The sequence below is a fragment of the Mustelus asterias genome, chromosome 19, assembly GCF_964213995.1.
Source record: "Mustelus asterias chromosome 19, sMusAst1.hap1.1, whole genome shotgun sequence".
Classification (NCBI taxonomy): domain Eukaryota; kingdom Metazoa; phylum Chordata; class Chondrichthyes; order Carcharhiniformes; family Triakidae; genus Mustelus; species Mustelus asterias.
In genome coordinates, this window is record NC_135819.1 from 12,031,248 (window position 1) to 12,051,508 (window position 20,261).

Sequence of the window (20,261 nt, forward strand, 5' to 3'; positions counted from 1 at the left end):
CCAATGGGGGCCTCTGCCATCGGACGGCAACAAGGCACACCAAGGCATGTCCAGGCAACAGGCAAAGGAAGGTGTGCAGCAGCAGCCCCCGTACAGGAAACCCCCCCCCCCCAATGCGGTGGCAAAGGGCAGGGAGGGCATTACAAGCAGGGTCAAGGCCAACAAATGGTTCCTCGATCCAATTCCACTTTACACGGTCTCCAAACCTGATGCTCCAAGCTAACTCCATTCTGTCAATGAGATGGATTCATCCAATCATAAAGCCTCCAATTGTAACTTTGGCCATGTACAGTGTGATAACCCCCATGATCTGCATGGGGGGAATCACTAATCAAAATCCCCACCGTGCAGAAGGAGGCCATTTGGCCCATCGAGTCTGCACCAATCCCACCCAGGCCCTATTCCCGTAACCCCTCATATTTACCCTGCTAATCCCCCTGACGCTAGGGTCAATTTAGCATGGCCAATCAACCTAACCCACACATCTTTGGACTAATTGACCTCAAAGTTGGGTCCAGTGAATACAAACTCCCTGGCGATTGGTAATTAGCTGGAGCTCGTATACCGAGCCCTTTATAAAGCAAGACCCTGAGAGGGTCCATTAACCTTTTAGGCCCAGTTGGGGCCTGTTGTGCTCACCACAGGCCTGTGGTTATTGCTTAATTTCATTTTGTGTAATAAAAGCACAGTTCCTTCACAGCAGAATCCAGGAGTTATTATATATAGTCTTTTCTCCCTGTTGTCAGGTTATGACCAGGACATGTCTCGACTTTGCCTTTGTTAGTTCCCTCTACATCTCTTTGCATGTACATCTTGGCTGGTGTTCCTCACCAAAGCCTATATCAAATCTATATCAAAATCAATTTCTTCCCTGCTGTCAACAGGCTTTTGAAGAGTCCCAACATATATTAAGCTGATCTTTCTCTTCACCCTACCTGTAACTGCAATACTACATTCTGCATCCTCTCCTTTCCTTCTCCCCTATGTACTCTATGAACGGTATGCTTTGTCTGTATAGTGTGCAAGAAACAATACTTTTCACTGTATCCCAATACATGTGACATATTAAATCAAACCAATCATCAACTGTGTACAGTTCTGGTCACATTATAGAAAGGATATTATTAAACTAGAAAGAGTGCAGAAAAGATTTACTAGGATGCTACCGGGACTTGATGGTTTGAGTTATAAGGAGAGGCTGGATAGACTGGGACTTTTTTCCCTGGAGCGTAGGAGGTTTAGGGCTGATCTTATTGAGGTTTGTAAAATAATGAGGGGCGTTGATAGGGTGGAGAGTCGACGTTTTTTTCCCAAAGGTAGGGGAGTCCGAAACAAGAGGGCATAGGTTTAAGGTGAGAGGGGAGAGATACAAAAGTATCCAGAGGGGCAATTTTTTCACACAGAGGGTGATGAGCGTCTGGAATGAGCTGCCAGAGGCAGTAGTAGAGGCGGGTACAATTTTGTCTTTTAAAAAGCATTTAGACAGTTACATGGGTACGATGGGTATAGAGAGATGCGGGTCAAATGCGGGCAATTGGGACTAGCATAATGGTTAAAAAAAGGGGCAGCATGGACAGGTTGGGCTGAAGAGCCTCTTTCCATGCTGTAAACCTCCAAGACCTCTACCTCTATTTCATCTGTCACATTTTCAACTGAAGCCTCTATTCTGAGCCTGACTTACGTTATGCCATCAGTGACAGTCTCAATATCCATCGAGTCTCAATGGGCATCAACCCGTAAAATTCAAATTCCAAAAAACAAGATCATCCTTATCTTAACAATCTTGTATATGAGAATAGCGATGTGTACCTTGTTGAATGAGCTTCAGTGCAGCATCTCTACGATCTATTCCAACCCTTTCCCATTGCCGGGTTTTGTCCAGATAGTTGGTGACAATCGCAACTGGGGTGATCGATGCCATATTCTGCTCTCCGCAGCCAGAAGGGACTCGAATTAGATGCTTCAGTTTTGCTCCATCAATAGTGTTTTCAATTGTTTGCGCTAAAATGTCTCCTGTTTCGTGAACAAAATACGTTCATAAGTACAAAGCAATATCGTGCAGATGCTCGAAATCTGATTAAAAGATGCTGAAAATATCACGCAGGTCAGACGGAAATTGTGCCGAGAGAAATGGATAAATGGGGGGAATTTTACCAAAACAATGGGCACAGTAAGAAGTCTCACAACGCCAGGTTAAAGTCCAACAGATTCATTTGGAATCACGAGCTTTCAGAGCGCTGCTCCTTCATCAGGTGTGTGCCTGAGGAAGGGGCAGTGCTCCGAAAGCTTATGATTTCAAATAAAACTATGGGGCTTTAGCCTGGTGTTGTGAGACTCTTTACTGTGCCCATCCCAGTCCAACGCTGGCATCTCCACATCAAAAAAAAAGGGACAAAGATTAGCAGGTTTAGTCGTTTGGGAGTACGGAACTTAAATTCACTGGAAAAAAAAATCTTGAAACTTTTCACCTTACATTCATTAGGACATTTGCAAGAAAACCAAAAGTGAAGGCAACAACAACTTATATTTGATGAGAAGAGATTGGTTGGCAAATAGGCTTTGATTGGTAGAGGTGTTGCCATGGAGAATGCAACTGTTAACAGTTAACTGCCAAGTTTCTTTTAAATTCAAATCGGGTAGGTTGACTCTGATTGGTCAAGTCATTGCCCTGGGAATGAATCAGAGCATAAAGGTCATCTTGTGGCCAGCCAAAGCAGGCACAGTGTGTGAATATGTTTCTTCTGTGTGTAAAGATCAGGGCTCTCGGTATTAAATTATTTCGCTTCTAGAATGCCAAAGTGCACCACACTGAGAGCCTGACTGATGATCTTAGGCTGATGGTCAGTGTAATTCTTACGCTGGCCATTTGGACTCTGACCAATCAGAGTCGACCTGCCTGGTTTGAATTTAAACAAAGCTTAACAGTTAACTGTCAGTCATTGGTTAACAAGTACATTCTCCATGGCAACACCTCTACCAATCAGCGTCCATTTGCCAATAAATCAGAACTCTCTTCGCATCAGGTATAAATTGTAGTTGATTTCACATTCGGCATTCTTGCCAATCTCCCAATGAGTTCAAGATGTAATAATTTTGACATAATGGGGCTAATCTCCCCATTCCGCCTGCCACGCGAATCGGAGCGGGCGAGGTGCAGACCATAGAAAGGTCCGTTGAACCGGGGCAGGATTTTCCGGTTTCGGGGCGAGCACAACCGAAAAATCACAGCATTCTAACGTGCAGAAGGAGGCCATTCGGTCCATCGAGTCTGCACCAACCACAATCCCACCCAGGCCCTATCCCCATAACCCCATGCATTTACCCTAGCTAGTCCTCCTGACACTACAGGGCAATTTAGCATGGCCAATCCACCTAACCCGCACATCTTTGGACTGTGAGAGGAAACCGGAGCACCCGGAGGAAACCCACGCAGACACGGGCAGAATGTGCAAACTCCACACAGACAGTGACCCAATCCGGGAATTGAACCCGGTCCCTGACACTGTGAGGCAGCAATGCTAACCACTGTGCCACCCCAACCTCTTTTAAAGCAATACCTAAGATTAGACAGTTTATAAATTACTGAGAAGTTCACAACATACAATTGTTTTAGCGCAGTTCCCCGCCTGAAAAAGATACTTTTTAGTCTCAATAGTTACATCCTGAAGAGATTCACAAGTTTTTAAATACTAAAAAAAATCCTGTCTTGCAAACCTAGGCAATAAAAATGCACAGTGAGAAGGAACCAAATGGATATAAAGTTCTATGATTATGCCTTGAAGAGGATTGACACAAAATAATTTACCTTCTGGCATTGAGAAGTAAATTTAAATCAATGGAGATTAACGTGGATAAGTGTGAGGTCATGCATTTTGATCGGAAAAATGGGAAGGGGACTTATTATCTAAATGGGGAGAGACTTCGGGATACAGAGGGATCTGGGTGTCCTCGTTCATGAGTCACAGAAAACTAGCGTGCAGGTACAGCAGATAATAAAAAAAGTGAATAGAATGTTGGCATTTACAGCTAAAGGAATAGAATATAAAGGTGAGGAAGTATTGTTGCAACTATACAAGGCATTGTTGAGGCCGCACCTGGAGTATTGTGTACAGTTTTGGTCCCCGTATTTGGGGAAAGATGTAGTGGCATTGGAGGCAGTTCAGAGGAGGTTCACTAGATTGATTCCAGAGATGAGGGGTTTGTTGTATGAAGAGAGATTGAACAGTTTAGGCTGATACTCTCTGGAATTTAGAAGAATGAGGGGAGATCAAATTGAGGTATACAAGATGATAAAAGGTATGGTTAAAGTAGACGTGGAGCGGATGCTTCCTCTTGTGGGACATTCTAGGACGAGAGGTCACAGTTTTAGGATAAGGGGCAACAAATTTAAAACAGAGTTGAGGAGAAACTACTTCTCCCAAAGGGTTGTGAATCTATGGAATTCGCTGCCCCAAAGTGCGGTGGATGCTGGGACAGTGAGTAAATTTAAGGAGGAGTTAGACAGATTTTTAATTGGTAATGGGTTGAAGAGTTATGGGGAGAAGGCAGGAAAATGGGGATGAGGAGCGTATCAGCCATGATCGAATGGCGGAGCAGACTCGATGGGCTGAATGGCCTCATTCTACTCCTATATCTGATGGACTTGTGGAAGATACTGCGAAGCGGGGGAAAACTTTCTGACTCATATTACAAGGAGTTAAAATAAAAGGATTATTACAGAATCCATTGGTATGTTGGGAGCAGCCATGGCCGATGTAACTATGGGCAACCACGTATTCTGTTATAATTGAGTCTCTGCAGATTGAATGTGAGGCATTATGGGACTTGAGTAATAGGAACATCGGAATTAGAAACAGAAGTAGGCAATTCAGCCCTTCGAGCCGCTCCGCCATCCAATCAGATCATGGCCGATCTCTCCCTGGTCTCAAATCCACCTCCCCACCTGTTCCCCATCTCCCTTTTCATAAATCAGAAATATATCCATCTCCTTCTTGAACCCATTCAATGATTCAGACTCCACCGCGCTATGGGGCAGCGAGTTCCACAAATTCACCACCCTCTGTGAGAAGTAGTTCCTCCTCATCTCAGTTTTAAATCTACCGCCTCTCAACCTATACCTGTGACCTCTTGTTCCAGATTGCCCCACAAAGGGAAACATTTGGTGTACATTTACTTTATCAATCCCTTTTAGAATTTTATATACCTCGATCAGATCCCCTCTCATCCTTCTAAACTCCAGCGAGTACAAACCCAAACTGTTTAATCTCTCCGAGTACACCAACCCCTTCATCCCCAGGGAATAGAGAGATTATGGACCACATAGAGGAAAGAAAATATTAGATTAGAGAGGCATCTGTGTCGGCACAGGCTTGGTGGGCCGATAGGCCTGTTCCTGTCCTGGACCGTTCTTTATTGTTCAGAGTCAATCTGGTGAAGCTCCTCTGAACTGCCTCCAATGCCACCACATTCTTCCTCAAATAAGAAGGCCAAAACCGGACACAATACTCCAGATGTGGTCTCACCAACACCCTACACAATTGCAACAACACTTCCCTACTTCTCTAATTTAACCACATAAAAACCATTTGTTGCCATGACTGCTTACTGGTGACAACAGTCATGGACCATTAAACTTGATTACCACCTCTTACCAGCATGTAGGCAGCTGCACTGAGTAACCAACTAAGGGAATAGGCTGAGTGTAATGATCCGTTGTGAAGGTCCAAGGACGGTTGATGTAAGGTGCCTGGTACACCTCGTGAGATAGAGTGGACGTGGAGAAGATGTTCCCATTAGTAGGAGAGACTAGCACTCTGAGACGAGCAGACTCAGAGTAAAGGAACGACCCTTTAGAAGCGTAAACTATTTCCTAAACGGGGAGAGAATTCAGAAATCGGAATTAAGACTGAGGGGTCTTAATTCAGGATTCTCTTTAGGTTAATTTGCAGGTTGAGTTGGTCGTTAGGAAGGCAAATGCAATGTTAGCATTCATTTCGAGAGGACTAGAATACAAAAGCAGGGATGTACTCCTGAGGCTGTCTAAGGCTCTGGTGAGGCCGCATTTGGAATATTGTGAGCAATTTTGGGCCCCGTATCTAAAGAAGGATGTGCCAGCCTTGGAGGGGTCTAGGGGAGGTTCACGCGAATGATCTCGGGAATGAAAAGCTTGACGGTATGAGGAGTGTCTGAGGACTCTGGGTCTGTACTTGATGGAGTTTAGAATTTAGGATGAGGGGGGGAACTCATTGAAACTTACAGAATAATGAAAGGCCTGGAAAGACTGGGCGTGGGGAAGATGTTTCCATTAGTCGGAGAGATTAAGATCCGAGGGCAACAGTCTCAGAGTAAAGGGACGACCCTTTAGAGCCGAGATGAGGAAGAATTTCTTCAGCCAGAGGGTGGTGAATCTGTGGAATTTATTGCCACAGAAGGTTGTGGAGGCCAGGTCATTGAGTGCATTTAGGACAGAGAAGGATAGGTTCTTGATTGGTAAGGGGGTCAAACGTTACGGGGAAAAGGCGGGAGAATGGGATTGAGAAACTTATCAGCCATGATTGAATGGCAGAGCAGAAATGATGAGCCGAATGGCCCAATGCTGCTTTTATATCTTAGGGTCCAGAGAAGTCCATGAGTTGATCATGAAGGCACATGATGCCTAACTGATTGGACACGTATGCAATCAATTAATATTGTGGTTGGTTTGTCGCCAACCAGGATGGGCTGAAGTAAGTGTATAAGATTTCCCTTGTTCAGTGAAGAGGCCACATGGCGAGCTCAGTGGTTGCGTTCCTGCCTACGTAAAAATAAACCGTTCGACGACTGGAACAGACCCACGTGTCGAGTGATTTTTCCAACCTCATTCGCGATGACGGGTATTTTCCATTACGTATTGGATCTCTATTCAAGCAATGAAAAGCCAGAGTAAAACTGCAACGCTCACAGTCTGGGGACACCGCCACCTGTAAGTTCCCCTCCAAGCCACTCCCCATCCTGACTTGGAAATATCTCGGCCGTTCCTTCACAGTCACTGGGTCAAAATCCTGGGATTCCCCCCCCAACAGCATTGTGGGTCAACCCACAGCACGTGGACTGCAGCGATTCAAGATGGCGGCTCACCGCCACCTTCCCAAGGGGCAACTCGGGATGGGCAATAAATACTGGCCCAGCCAGCGACGCCCATGTCCCACGAAGGAATAAAAAAAATCTGTCATTTTGAATATTCAAATTTGCATAAGCCAGGTAAACTTGAACAATGTGTCTGCCCCAAGAAAGTGCCTCGGATTATTTGGACACAAGATCTCTCACCCCAGTCAACGTACCTTGAACACTGATGAACGAGAGCGGCTCTGTGTGTGGAACAATGTCACCTGGGATGTCAGCATCAATATTAACCCTTTGTTCTTTACCTAAATGAAAGAAACAATGTATTGATTAAAATCAATCAAATCTTTTAACAAAATCTTTGCTTTTCTTAACAACTATTGGTTTGTGTTGGTTTTCTCTTATTTGTCCTCTCCATGCCCACGTCATTCGCAGGTGGTACGGTGGCACAGTGGTCAGCACTTCTGCCCCACAGCACTCAGGACCTGAGTTCGATTCCAGGCTTGGGTCACTGTCTGCACGTTCTCCCCGTGTCTGCGTGGGTTTCCTCCGGGTGCTCTGGTTTCCTCCCACAAAGAGAAAGACGTGCTGGTTAGGGTGCATTGGCCGTGCTAAATTCTCCCTCGGTGTACCCGAACAGGCGCCGGAGTGTGGCGACAAGTGGATTCTCACAGTGACTTCATTGCAGTGTTAATGTAAGCCTACTTGTGACACTAATGAAATTAACTTATTAGAATGTTAATAGTGAACAAGGAACTAACCTTTCGGATCCAATTCGTAAGTTTTCACAGAATCGACTCTTTTCCCTTCTGGCTAAAAGAAAAAAATGGAAAGAAATGAATATGATAGAGCCAGATTTCTTCTGGGTCTAATATTTCTGCTTAAGCTGCTATGAAACTCTAGATTAACACATTGTTAATAAGACAATTTCTCCCAACCAGTGTCATTATCATTCATCCTGGATATGGTCCACACCCTACGCTTAGTTGTAACTGACAGAACCAGCAAGCAGCTCGAATACCTATACGCAGTGTCTGTTTTTGTGCGGATCATCTGCCCATGACACAGGAATTGGCGGGGTTGCGGATAGTGACGAGGATTGTCAAAGGGTCCAGCAGGATGTGGATAGATTGAAGGTTTAGGGCAGATCATTCTCTGGTTGGGGAGGAGGGAGGGGAGTGAGGCCAGATCATGGTCTGGTTGGGGGGCGGGGGGGGGGGGGGAGGAGGAGGCGGGTCAGATCTATCTCTGGTGGGGAGGAAGGCTGATCGTTGTCTGGGGGGAGGGAGGACGAGGTGGGTCAGCTGTTCCTATGGGGGGTGGGGGGGGTGAGTGAGGTCAGAGCATTCTCTGGGTGGGGCGGTGGGGGGGGGGGGGGCGGGAAGTGAGGCCAGATCATTGTCTGGAGGGTGGGGGGGGGTGAAGGGGGGAGGCGGGTAAGGTGTATCTCTGGTGGGGGGGAGGAGGGGAGGGCCGATCGCTCACTGGTGGGGGGGGGGGGAGCAGATGGATTTCTGGTGGGGGGGGCAGGGAGGGCAGAGGGGTCCGCTGCCACTCTGCGGGCGATCGGTGGGGGGGCGGTTGATAAAGGGGAACAGTGATGTGTGTGGGTGGTGGGGGGGTGGAAAAGGGGGACAGTGATGTGTGTGGGTGGTGGGGGTGTGGATAAGGGGGACAGTGATGTGTGTGGGTAGTGGGGGGGTGGATAAGGGGGACAGTGATGTGTGTGGGTGGTGGGGGGGTGGATAAGGGGGACAGTGATGTGTGTGGGTCGTGGGGGGGTGGATAAGGGGACAGTGATGTGTGTGGGTAGTGGGGGTGGGTGGATAAGGGGGACAGTGATGTGTGTGGGTAGTGGGGGGGTGGATAAGGGGGACAGTGATGTGTGTGGGTAGTGGGGGTGGGTGGATAAGGGGGACAGTGATGTGTGTGGGTAGTGGGGGGGGTGGATAAGGGGGACAGTGATGTGTGTGGGTAGTGGGGGGTGGATAAGGGGGACAGTGATGTGTGTGGGTAGTGGGGGGGGGGTGGATAAGGGGGACAGTGATGTGTGTGGGTAGTGGGGGGGGTGGATAAGGGGGACAGTGATGTGTGTGGGTGTTGGGGGGATTGATAAGGGGGACAGTGATGTGTGTGGGTAGTGGGGGTGAGTGGATAAGGGGGACACTGATGTCTGTGGATAGTTGGGGGGGTTGGATAAGGGGGACAGTGATATGTGTGGGTAGTGGGGGGGGGTTGATAAGGGGGACAGTGATGTGTGTGGGTAGTGGGGGGGGTGGATAAGGGGGACAGTGATGTGTGTGGGTAGTGGGGGGTTGGATAAGGGGGACAGTGATGTGTGTGGGTAGTGGGGGGGGTGGATAAGGGGGACAGTGATGTGTGTGGGTAGTGGGGGGGGTGGATAAGGGGGACAGTGATGTGTGTGGGGTCCATCGCTCCCACTTTTCCCTCCCGGGCCGCTTTCTCCGCTTTCTGCGGCCCGGGAGCGATCTGACACGGGCGCGCTTTTTCAAATTTTTTTCTAACTGCGCATGCGCCGTTCGGAGCTCCGATCGTTTGGGGTGCGCGAAGCCCCGCCCACAGCGCGAATGGGACCCGCGATGTTTTCTTCAGGCTGAGTGTGTATGGGGGGCGCCAGAGAGCAGGTTTCCAAATCGGATCTGAATTACACCCAGATTCAGCACTGAGAATGAAAATGGTAAAATCGGGCCCATAGAATCATAGAGGTTTACAACATGGAAACAGGCCCTTCAGCCCAACTTGTCCATGCCGCCCCTTTTTTATAAAGCCCTAAGCTAATCCCAATTGCCCGCATTTGGCCCATATCCCTCTATACCCATTGTACCCATGTAACTGTCTAAATGCTTTTTAAAAGACAAAATTGTACCCGCCTCTACTACTACCTCTGGCAGCTTGTTCCAGGCACTTAGCAGCCTCTGTGTGAAAAAATTGCCCCTCTGGACCCTTTTGTATCTCTCCTCTCTCACCTTAAACCTGTGCCCAAGAAGAACAAGAAGGCCTTCACCAGCCGAGGCACTGAGTGCAAAAGTTGGCAAATTATGTTACAGCAAAACTTCAGTTAGGCCGCATCTGGAATATTGCGTGCACTTCTGGTCACCACACTACCAGAAGGGCGCGGACACTTTGGAGAGAGTGCAAAGCTGGGTCACCAGGATGTTGCCTGGTCTGGTGGGTTTTAGGTATGAGGAGAGGTTGGATAAACTCGGATTGTTTCCATTGGAAACGCAGAGGCTGATGGGTAAACCTGATTGAGGACTACAAAATTATGAGAGGCGTAGATAGGGTGGATAGTCAGAGGTTTTTCCCAGGGTGGAAAGATCAACTACAAGAGGGCACAGGTTCAAGGTGAGAGGGGGGTAAGTTGAGGGGAGACGTGCAGGGAAGGTTTTTCACACAGAGGATGGTGGGTACCTGGGGCGCACTGCCAGTGGAGGTTATGGAAGACCATAAGACCATAATAAGACCATAAAACGTAGGAGGAGAATTAGGCCACTCGGCCCATCGAGTCTGCTCCGCCATTCAATCATGGCTGATATTTTTCTCATCCCCATTCTCCTGCCTTTTCCCCATAACCCCTGATCCCCTTATTAATCAAGAACCTATCTATCTCTGTCTTAAAGACACTCAATGACCTGGCCTCCACAGCCTTCTGCGGCAAAGAGTTCCACACATTCACCACTCTCTGGCTGAAGAAAATTCCTCCTCATCTCTGTTTTAAAGGATCGTCCCTTTAGCCTGAGGTTGTGCCCTCTGGTTCTAGTTTTTCCTACTAGTGGAAACATCCTCTCCACGTCCACTCGAAGCAGGCACGTTAGCAACGTTCAAGGTGTATCTTGATAGAGACATGAGCGGGAGGCAAACAGAGGGATAGAAATTGCGTATGGGCAATAAATAGTGAGTCCAAACAAGGATTAGGAATCAGCACTGGCTTGGTGGGCCGAAGGGCCTGTTCTCTGCTGTAATGGTCTTTGTACTTTGTTGTAAAAATGTGCAGATGTACAACAGCAGAAAATTCTGTTTCAGACAGTTGTTTATGGTTTATTGGTTATATATTTTCTTATTCATTCACGGGACATGGGCGTCGCTGACTGGGCCAGCATTTATTACCCATCCCTCGTTGCCCTTGGAGGGCAGTTGAGAGTCAACCACATTGCTGTGGCTCTGGAGTCACATGTAGGCCAGACCGGGTAAGGGCGGCAGATTTCCTTCCCTAAAGGACATTAGTGAACCGGATGGGTTTTTCCGACAATTGTTTCATGGTCATCAGTAGGTTCTTAATTCCAGATATTTTACTGGAATCTCATTCCAAATTGGAAACATTGTATGATCCAAATCAGTAAATTAGTATTGTCTTTAGTTCTAAGAACATCCAGAATTGTCATACTTACTACCACTCGAAGCCTTTTCCGCACGCCATCAGAAACAAGCCTGTCGTAGACTGAAGCTTTGACTTCAATATCTATTTCTCCAATGATCAATGGGACTATCACATACGGCACAGCAATGGATCCTTTAGCGGGGATTTTAACTTCAATTCTGAATCTCGCTGTCTGCTTTGCACTGCTGCAAAGGTTTTCATTGTACGGAAACTCCACACGTGCCTAGAATGTAAAATACAATTAAATTATGAAGTTAAGTTTATTTATTAGTCACAAGGAAGGCTTACATTAACACTGCAATGAAGTTACTGTGAAAATCCCCCAGTCGCCACACTCCTGTTCAGGTACACTGAGGGAGAATTTAGCACGGCCAATGCACCCTAACCAGCACACCTTTCAGACTGTGGGACAAAACCGGAGGAAACCCACGCAGACATGGGGAGAGCGTACAAATTCCACATAGAAAGTGACCCAAGCTGGGAATCGAACCCGGGTCGCTGGCGCTGTGAGGCACCGACCACAATCCCACCCATCCTAGCTCCACAACCCCATGCATTTACCCTAGCTCGTCCCCCTGACACTAAGGGGCAATTTATCACGGCCAATCCACCTAACCCGCACACTTTTCAGACTGTGGGAGGAAACTGGAGAACCCGGAGGAAACCCACGCAGACACGGGGAGAACGTGCAAACTCCACACAGACAGGGACCCAAGCTGGGAATCAACCCCAACCGGGTCCCTGGCGCTGTGAGGCAGCAGTGCTAACCACTGTGCCGCCCCCAAACATATAAACATGTAACATATAAACATAGAAACAAAAAGAGAGAGTAGGCCATTCGGGCCTGCTCTGCCATTCATTATGATCATGGCTGATCATTGAATTCAGAATCCTGATTCCCCCTTCTCCCCATATCCCTTGATCCCTTTAACCCCAAGAGCTATATCTAATTTCTTCCTGAAATCACACAACGTTTTGGCCTCAACTACTTTCTGTGGTAGTGAATTCCACACATTCACCACCCTCGGGGTGAAGAAATTTCTCCTCACCTCAGTCCTAAAAGGTTTACCCCTTATCCTGAAACTATGATCCCTGATTCTGGACTCCCCCACCATTGGAAGCATTCTTTCTGAAAATCTTGGTTAGGCAGCATTTGGAGCATTGCGTGCAGTTCTGGTCGCCACACTATCATAAGGATGTGGAAGCTTTGGAGAGAGTGCCAAGAAGGTTCACCAGGATGCTGCCTGGCCTCGAGGGTGTCAGCTATGAGGAGAGGTTGGATAAACTAGGATTGTTTTCACTGGAAAGACGAAAGCTGAGGGGAGGCCTGATAGAGGTCTATAAAATGATGAGAGGCACAGACAGGGTGGAGAGTCAGAGGCTTTTTCCCCAGGGTGGAAGTGTCAATTACAAGGGGGGAAAGGCTGGATCGAACCGGGTCCCTGGCGCTGTGAGGCAGCCGTGCCAACCACTGTGCCACCGTGCCACCCTAGAGGCTGGACTTAAGATGCAGAGAAATGATTTTGAATCACAGCAGCTGAACAAGTTAGTGTTCAATTAATTAAATTTGGAATGAAAAATTAGTATCAGTAATGCTGGCGGCATTGTGGCACAGTGGTTAGCACTGCTGCCTCACAGCGCCAGGGACCCGGGTTCAATTCCTGGCTTGGGTCACTGTCTATGTGGAGTTTGCAAGTTCTCCCCATGTCTGCGTGGATTTCCTTCCACACTCCAAAGATGTGCGCGTTAAGTTGATTGGCTGTGCTAAATTGCACCTTAGTGTCAGGGTAAAAAAGTGGGATTATGGGGATAGGGCCTAGGTGGGATTGTGGTCAGTGCAGACTCAAAGGGACAAATGGCCTCCTTCTGCACTGTTGGGATTTTCTGAATCTAATGCTGACCTTGAAACTACCAGATTGGTATAAAAATCAATCTGGTTCACTAATATCGGGAAAGGAGGAATATAGGGGCGGCACGGTGGCCCAGTGGTTAGCACTGCTGCCTCACAGCGCCAGGGACCCGGGTTCAATTCCAGCCTCGGGTCACTGTCTGCGTGGAGTCTGCACATTCTCCCCATATCTGCGTGGGTTTCCTCCGGGTGCTCCGGTTTCCTCCCACAGTCCAAAGAGCTGCGGGTTAGGTAGATTGGCCATGCTAAATTGACCCTAGTGTCAGGGGGATTAGCAGGGTAAATGTGCAGAGTTACAGGAATAGGGCCTGGGTGGGATTGTGGTCGGTGCAGACTCGATGGGCCGAATGGCCTCCTTCTGCACTGTAGGGATTCTATGATTCGATGAAGCTGAGATACATACGCTGTCTGGCCAAGACGTGACTGCAGATTCCAGCAACACAATTGACTCATAACTACCTTCTGCAGTCACCCAGTTGTGTTCAAGAAGGTGGCTCACCTTAGCACCACCTTGCATCCCTGGAACGAATGGTAATGCACATTGATGAGATAAATAGATTGCCAAAATTACCTTAATTTCCTCCTCATCATAATTGTACAGGATTGCTCTAATTTCCACTTGCTCATTGCGGACGACAGAATATGGAAGTCGGAGGTCGATGAAAAAGTCCTTCTTCACCGTTAGCTCATAAGGCTGAGCCACACATATTCCTGGAGGAAGGAAGGCACCATTATCATTAAGAAAAGGCGTCACAATTTCTAATGGAGAACTTTACACATAAGTAACTGGAGTAGCCCATTTGGCTCCTCAGGTGGAATTTTCCAGCCGCCCCACCCCAAGGCCGGAAAATCCCACCCGAGTTCAATGGACCTTCGCATGGTCCGTGTCCCGCCTGCTACGATTCCTGTGGCAGGCAGGACGGGAAAATTCCCCCCCCCTCGAGTCTGCTCCACATTTCAACTGAATCACAGATGTTTTAGTTGATTGAGAACATCTTCCCGACCGTATAAAAGGCAATTAGGGATGAGCAAGAAACAACAAAAGGTCGTGAATGTAGCCCAATCCATCACTCAAACCAGCCTCCCATCCATTGACTCCGTCTACACTTCCCGCTGCCTCGGAAAAGCAGCCAGCATAATTAAGGACCCCACGCACCCCAGACATTTTCTCTTCCGCCTTCTTCCGTCGGGAAAAAGATACAAAAGCCTGAGGTCACGTACCAACCGACTCAAGAACAGCTTCTTCTCTGCTGCCATCAGATTTTTGAACGGACCTACGTTATATTACGCTGATCTTCCTCTACACCCTAGCTATGACCGTAACACTACATTCTGCACTCTCTCCTTTCCTTCCCTATGAACGGTATGCTTTGTCTGTATAGGGCGCAAGAAACAATACTTTTCACTGTATCCCAATACATGTGACAATAATAAATCAAATCAATAAATTCTGCCTTGCCAGTAATACCCACAGCCCATTAACAAATAAAAGGCTTTCACAGTCTCGAATCCAAAGTGGCGATGCTTCAGCTTGTTTCAGTTAGGCAATCACTGAGCAACACATTTGGGGACTTTACAAAACCTGCCATGTTCTTGCATTTTTAAAATTAATTCATGGGACACGGGCGTCGCTGGCTGGGCCAGCATTTATTGCCCATTCACAGTTGCTCTTGGAGGGCAGTTGAGAGTCAACCACATTGCTGTGGCTCTGGAGTCACATGTAGACCAGACCAGGTAAGGACGGCAGATTTCCTTCCCTAAAGGGACATTAGTGAACCAGATGCGGTTTTTCCGACAATCGTTTCATGGTCCAGATACTTTTTATTGAATTCAAATTCCTCCAGCTGCCGTGGCGGGATTCGAACCCGTGTCCCCAGGACATTGTAAGTAGTCTCACAACACCAGGTTAAAGTCGAACAGGTTTATTTGTTAGCACGAGCTTTCGGAGCGTTGCCCCTTCATCAGGTGAATCTCACGTGATGAAGGGCAACGCTCCGAAAGCTCTTGCTACCAAATAAACCTGTTGGACTTTAACCTGGTATTGTGAGACTTCTTACTGTGCCCACCCCAGTCCAACGCCGGCATCTCCACATCATGGTTACCCCAGGACATTAGCTGAGTTTCTGGGTTAATGGTCTAGCGATAATGCCACCAGGCCATCATCTCCCCCACATTGTCTTCCACATTCACACTAGTGGGTGTAGTAATGTCCTTTAACATTTTTCTACAATCTTCAATGGTTACATTATCCTCTGGAATATCAACAATTTCAATGTGTTCCAGTTCTTGTCTCTTGGTTGTGTCTTTAACATTTTCATCCAGCTTCCTTTGTGGTATGACTCTGTACCGATGCGCAGTAGATTTTATCTTCCGAGACCCAATAGGCCGATGGTCAGACTTTTTCCATCTTGAAGGGGGAGTAAGGAGGGTGTACTTCCTTCAGGTCTCTCTGCCGTTCAATAACATTGCCTAACGGTTGCTAAAGCTTCCAGCTGGGGTGCATCCATGTCTTTTTTTAATCAATTTTCCAGTTTGCTGAAAGACTCTGGCAAGCCTATAGCAAGTTAAGAAGTCTCACAACACCAGGTTAAAATCCAACAAGTTTATTTAGAATCACGAGCTTTCGGAGCGCCGCCCCTTCATCAGGTGAGCGGAGAGGTAGGTTTCACAAACACGGCATATATAGTCAAAGACACAATTGCAAGATAATGGTTGGAATGCGAGTCTTTTCAGGTATATATAGAATATATAGAAACCCTACAGTGCAGAAGGAGGCCATTCGGCCCATCGATTCTGCACCGACCACAATCCCACCCAGGCCCTACCCCCACATATTTACCCGCTAATCCCTCTAACCTACGCATCTCAGGACTCTAAGGGGCAATTTTTAACCTGGCCAATCAACCTAACCCGCACATCTTTGGACTGTGGGAGGAAACCGGAGCACCCGGAGGAAACCCACGCAGACACGAGGTGACCCAAGCCGGGAATCGAACCCAGGTCCCTGGAGCTGTGAAGCAGCAGTGATAACCACTGTGCTACCGCGTTGCCCAATCAAGTCTTTACAGGTACAGAGTGCGAGTGGAGAGAGGGATAATCACAGCTTAAAGAGGTGTGAATTGTCTTAAGCCAGGACAGTTAGTAGAGTTTTGCAAGCCCAGGCCAAATGGTGGGGGTGATATGTAGTGTGACATGAACCCAAGATCCCGGTTGAAATGCAAGTCTAAAAGACCCACATTCCAACTATTATCTTGCAATTGTGTCTTTGCCTATATATGCCGTGTTTGTGAAACCTACCTCTCCACTCACCTGATGAAGGAGCAGCACTCCAAAAGCTCGTGATTCCAAATAGACCAGTTGGACTTTAACCTGGTGTTGTGAGACTTCTTACTGTGCCCACCCCAGTCCAACGCCAGCATCTCCACATTATAGCAAGTTCCATTGCATAAAGGCACTTCTCAAAAACTACTAATCTGAAAATGACTTACCTTTCTGTGGTGACACACTGACAGCTTGAATTTCCCAGGTAGTGATCGAGTCTTTAAGGTAACCAGATACATCCTTTGTGACAGTGCTGATTAAGAAAAATAAAGATATATTTCCATTGAGTGCTTCTTGGCTAAACCCATTAACACCTTGACATTATCACTTCTTATTGAAATCAACGACTATTGCGATCCTTTATTTGACTGCTACCTATATTCAAGATTATGCAAACCATTTTATTTATTAGTGTCACAAGTAGGCTTACATTAACACTGCAATGAAATCACTATGAAAATCCCCTAGTTGCCACACTCTGGCGCCTGTTCGGATACACTGAGGGAGAATTTAGCACGGCCAATGCACCCTAACCAGCACGTCTTTCGGACTGTGGGAGGAAACTGGAGCACCCAAAGGAAACCCGCACAGACACGGGGAGAACGTGCGGACTCCACACAGACAGTGACCCAAGGCTGGAAATGAACCGGGTCCCTGGCGCTGTGAGGCAGCAGTGCTAACCACTGTGCCACCGTGCCACCCGTTGGACTGAAAGAATCCTACTGAGTGACAATTTCATGTATAAAACCATAAGAAGCAGTGCCAATCCCACACAATCTTACAAATGACCAATAATCTGTGCAATAATAATAATTTGTACCCTCCTCTGTCACTTGTGGGCAGTGTCTTCAATATCCACAGCCAACTTTCTGGAAAGTCACTCCTGGATATAATATCCTCATATGGAGAATAGTAATCATCGTCATCACCTAAGGAAGAGTGGAAATGGTAATTAGTAAGATATTCTGAGCATTAGCGGAAAAGAGTGGATATTTGGAGTCAGGGTAAGTGTGGGAGTTTACGAGAATAAACCTTAATCTTTCCCCTTCTTAAAATTGAACATAAATTGCTGGTAATTGTAAAGTTTATTAATTAGTCACAAGTCGGTTTACATTCCCCCAGTCGCCACACTCCGGCGCCTGTTCAGGTAACACTGAGGGAGTGTTGCGACTCGGGAATTTTCTCAGTAACTTCATCGCAGTGTTCATGTAAGTCTCCTTGTGACACTAATAAATAAACTTATTCGTATTACACCCAGGAACCGTTCAAGAGCAGGGAAATTTGATAACAGAAGAAACTTAAAGGGTGCGATCTTACTGGTGGTTTATGCCCCACTGTCACTGCGGCGAGGATGGAGAATTCGGTGCTGACCCAAATCTCCGTTCACTGCAGCGGGACTGGAAAATGCCACCGGCCGGAACAGCTGTAAGGTTCCACCCAAAGACTCTGAATGCACAAAGCATTCGGAATAACCTTGACGAGCTAACAGTACAAATAGATACAATTGGTTATGATTTGGTGGCGATTACTGAGACATGGTTGAAGGGAAACCAGATTAGGGAATTGAATATCCAAGGGTAATGACTTCGATCAGGCCATTGAGGTTGGCCTATTGGAGTATGAACTCTCTGATTAATGAGTCAATTGATGGGTCAATCAGGGAGTCTTTTCCTTGTATTTAACCGGGTGTGTCAGTTCCTCTGGCGCTCCAGAGGGTAGACTGCTGATTGCGAGCACTCTGTGTACTGCTGTTGGAATTGGAAATAAAGGGGCTTTGGTGAAGGGACTTCTGCCTCCAAAGACTAAATACAAAAATTAACTGGACTAGTCACATTACAAGAGCAAGTTAAGAGAGTTTGAGAATTCTGTCCTGGATAACTAACTACATGAGCTCCCCAAAGCCTGTCCCCCATTTACAAATCAGGAGTGTAATGGAATACTTTCTACCTTCTAGATGGCAACTAGAACACCATGCAGGATGAAGCACTTAATTGAACCGGGAGGCAATGGCCTAGTGGTATTATCGCTAAACTATTAATCCAAAAACTCAGCTAATGTTCTGGGGGCCCGGGTTCGAATCCCGCCACGGCAGGTGGTGGAATTTGAATTCAATAAAAAATATCTGGAATTAAGAATCTGACGGTGACCATGAAACAATTGTCGATTGTCGGAAAAACCCATCTGGTTCAGCAATGTCCTTTAGGGAAGGAAATCTGCCTTCCTTACCCGGTCTGGCCTACATGTGACGATGTGGAGATGCCGGAGTTGGACTGGGGTAAACACAGTAAGAAGTTTAACAACACCAGGTTAAAGTCCAACAGGTTTATTTGGTAGCAAAAGCCACACAAGCTTTCGAGGCTCTGAGCCCCTTCTTCAGGTGAGTGGGAATTCTGTTCACAAACAGAACTTATAAGACACAGACTCAATTTACATGAATAATGGTTGGAATGCGAATACTTACAACTAATCCAGTCTTTAAGAAACAAAACAATGGGAGTGGAGAGAGCATCAAGACAGGCTAAAAAGATGTGTATTGTCTCCAGACAAGACAGCCAGTGAAACTCTGCAGGTCCACGCAACTGTGGGAGTTACAAATAGTGTGACATAAATTCTGATTCTAGGATCGCATGATAAAGACTCAGGAGGAAAAAAGCAGAAATATTTATGTGAAATAGTGTGACATAAACCCAATATCCCGGTTGAGGCCGTCCTTGTGTGTGCGGAACCTGGCTATCAGTTTCTGCTCCGCGACTCTGCGCTGTCGTGTGTCGCGAAGGCCGCCTTGGAGAACGCTTACCCGAATATCAGAGGCCGAATGCCCGTGACCGCTGAAGTGCTCCCCAACAGGAAGAGAACAGTCTTGCCTGGTGATTGTCGAGCGGTGTTCATTCATCCGTTGTCGCAGCGTCTGCATAGTTTCCCCAATGTACCATGCCTCGGGACATCCTTTCTTGCAGCGTATCAGGTAGACAACGTTGGCCGAGTTGCAAGAGTATGTACCGTGTACCTGGTGGATGGTGTTCTCACGTGCCGGATCATCGACACAGATGCCATCATCTCACGTGAGAACACCATCCACCAGGTACACGGTACATACTCTTGCAACTCGGCCAACGTTGTCTACCTGATACGCTGCAAGAAAGGATGTCCCGAGGCATGGTACATTGGGGAAACTATGCAGACGCTGCGACAACGGATGAATGAACACCGCTCGACAATCACCAGGCAAGACTGTTCTCTTCCTGTTGGGGAGCACTTCAGCGGTCACGGGCATTCGGCCTCTGATATTCGGGTAAGCGTTCTCCAAGGCGGCCTTCGCGACACACGACAGCGCAGAGTCGCGGAGCAGAAACTGATAGCCAGGTTCCGCACACACAAGGACGGCCTCAACCGGGATATTGGGTTTATGTCACACTATTTCACATAAATATTTCTGCTTTTTTCCTCCTGAGTCTTTATCATGCGATCCTAGAATCAGAATTTATGTCACACTATTTGTAACTCCCACAGTTGCGTGGACCTGCAGAGTTT

The 20,261-nt window shown here is 47.2% G+C and overlaps 1 protein-coding gene across 1 annotated transcript in view; it reads right to left on the reverse strand.

The window, feature by feature from the left end:
• Positions 1 to 20,261, reverse strand: part of LOC144507758 (complement C3-like) — a 111,454-nt gene that overhangs the window by 48,322 nt on the left and 42,871 nt on the right. Inside the window, exons 18-24 of the mRNA XM_078235027.1 lie at positions 17,551 to 17,659; positions 16,898 to 16,983; positions 13,981 to 14,120; positions 11,511 to 11,723; positions 7,863 to 7,914; positions 7,320 to 7,406; positions 1,810 to 2,013 (exon numbers count right to left, since the gene is read on the reverse strand). Of these exons, the coding sequence (XP_078091153.1) occupies positions 1,810 to 2,013; positions 7,320 to 7,406; positions 7,863 to 7,914; positions 11,511 to 11,723; positions 13,981 to 14,120; positions 16,898 to 16,983; positions 17,551 to 17,659 (891 nt within the window). The remainder of the gene's footprint in view (positions 1 to 1,809; positions 2,014 to 7,319; positions 7,407 to 7,862; positions 7,915 to 11,510; positions 11,724 to 13,980; positions 14,121 to 16,897; positions 16,984 to 17,550; positions 17,660 to 20,261) is intronic.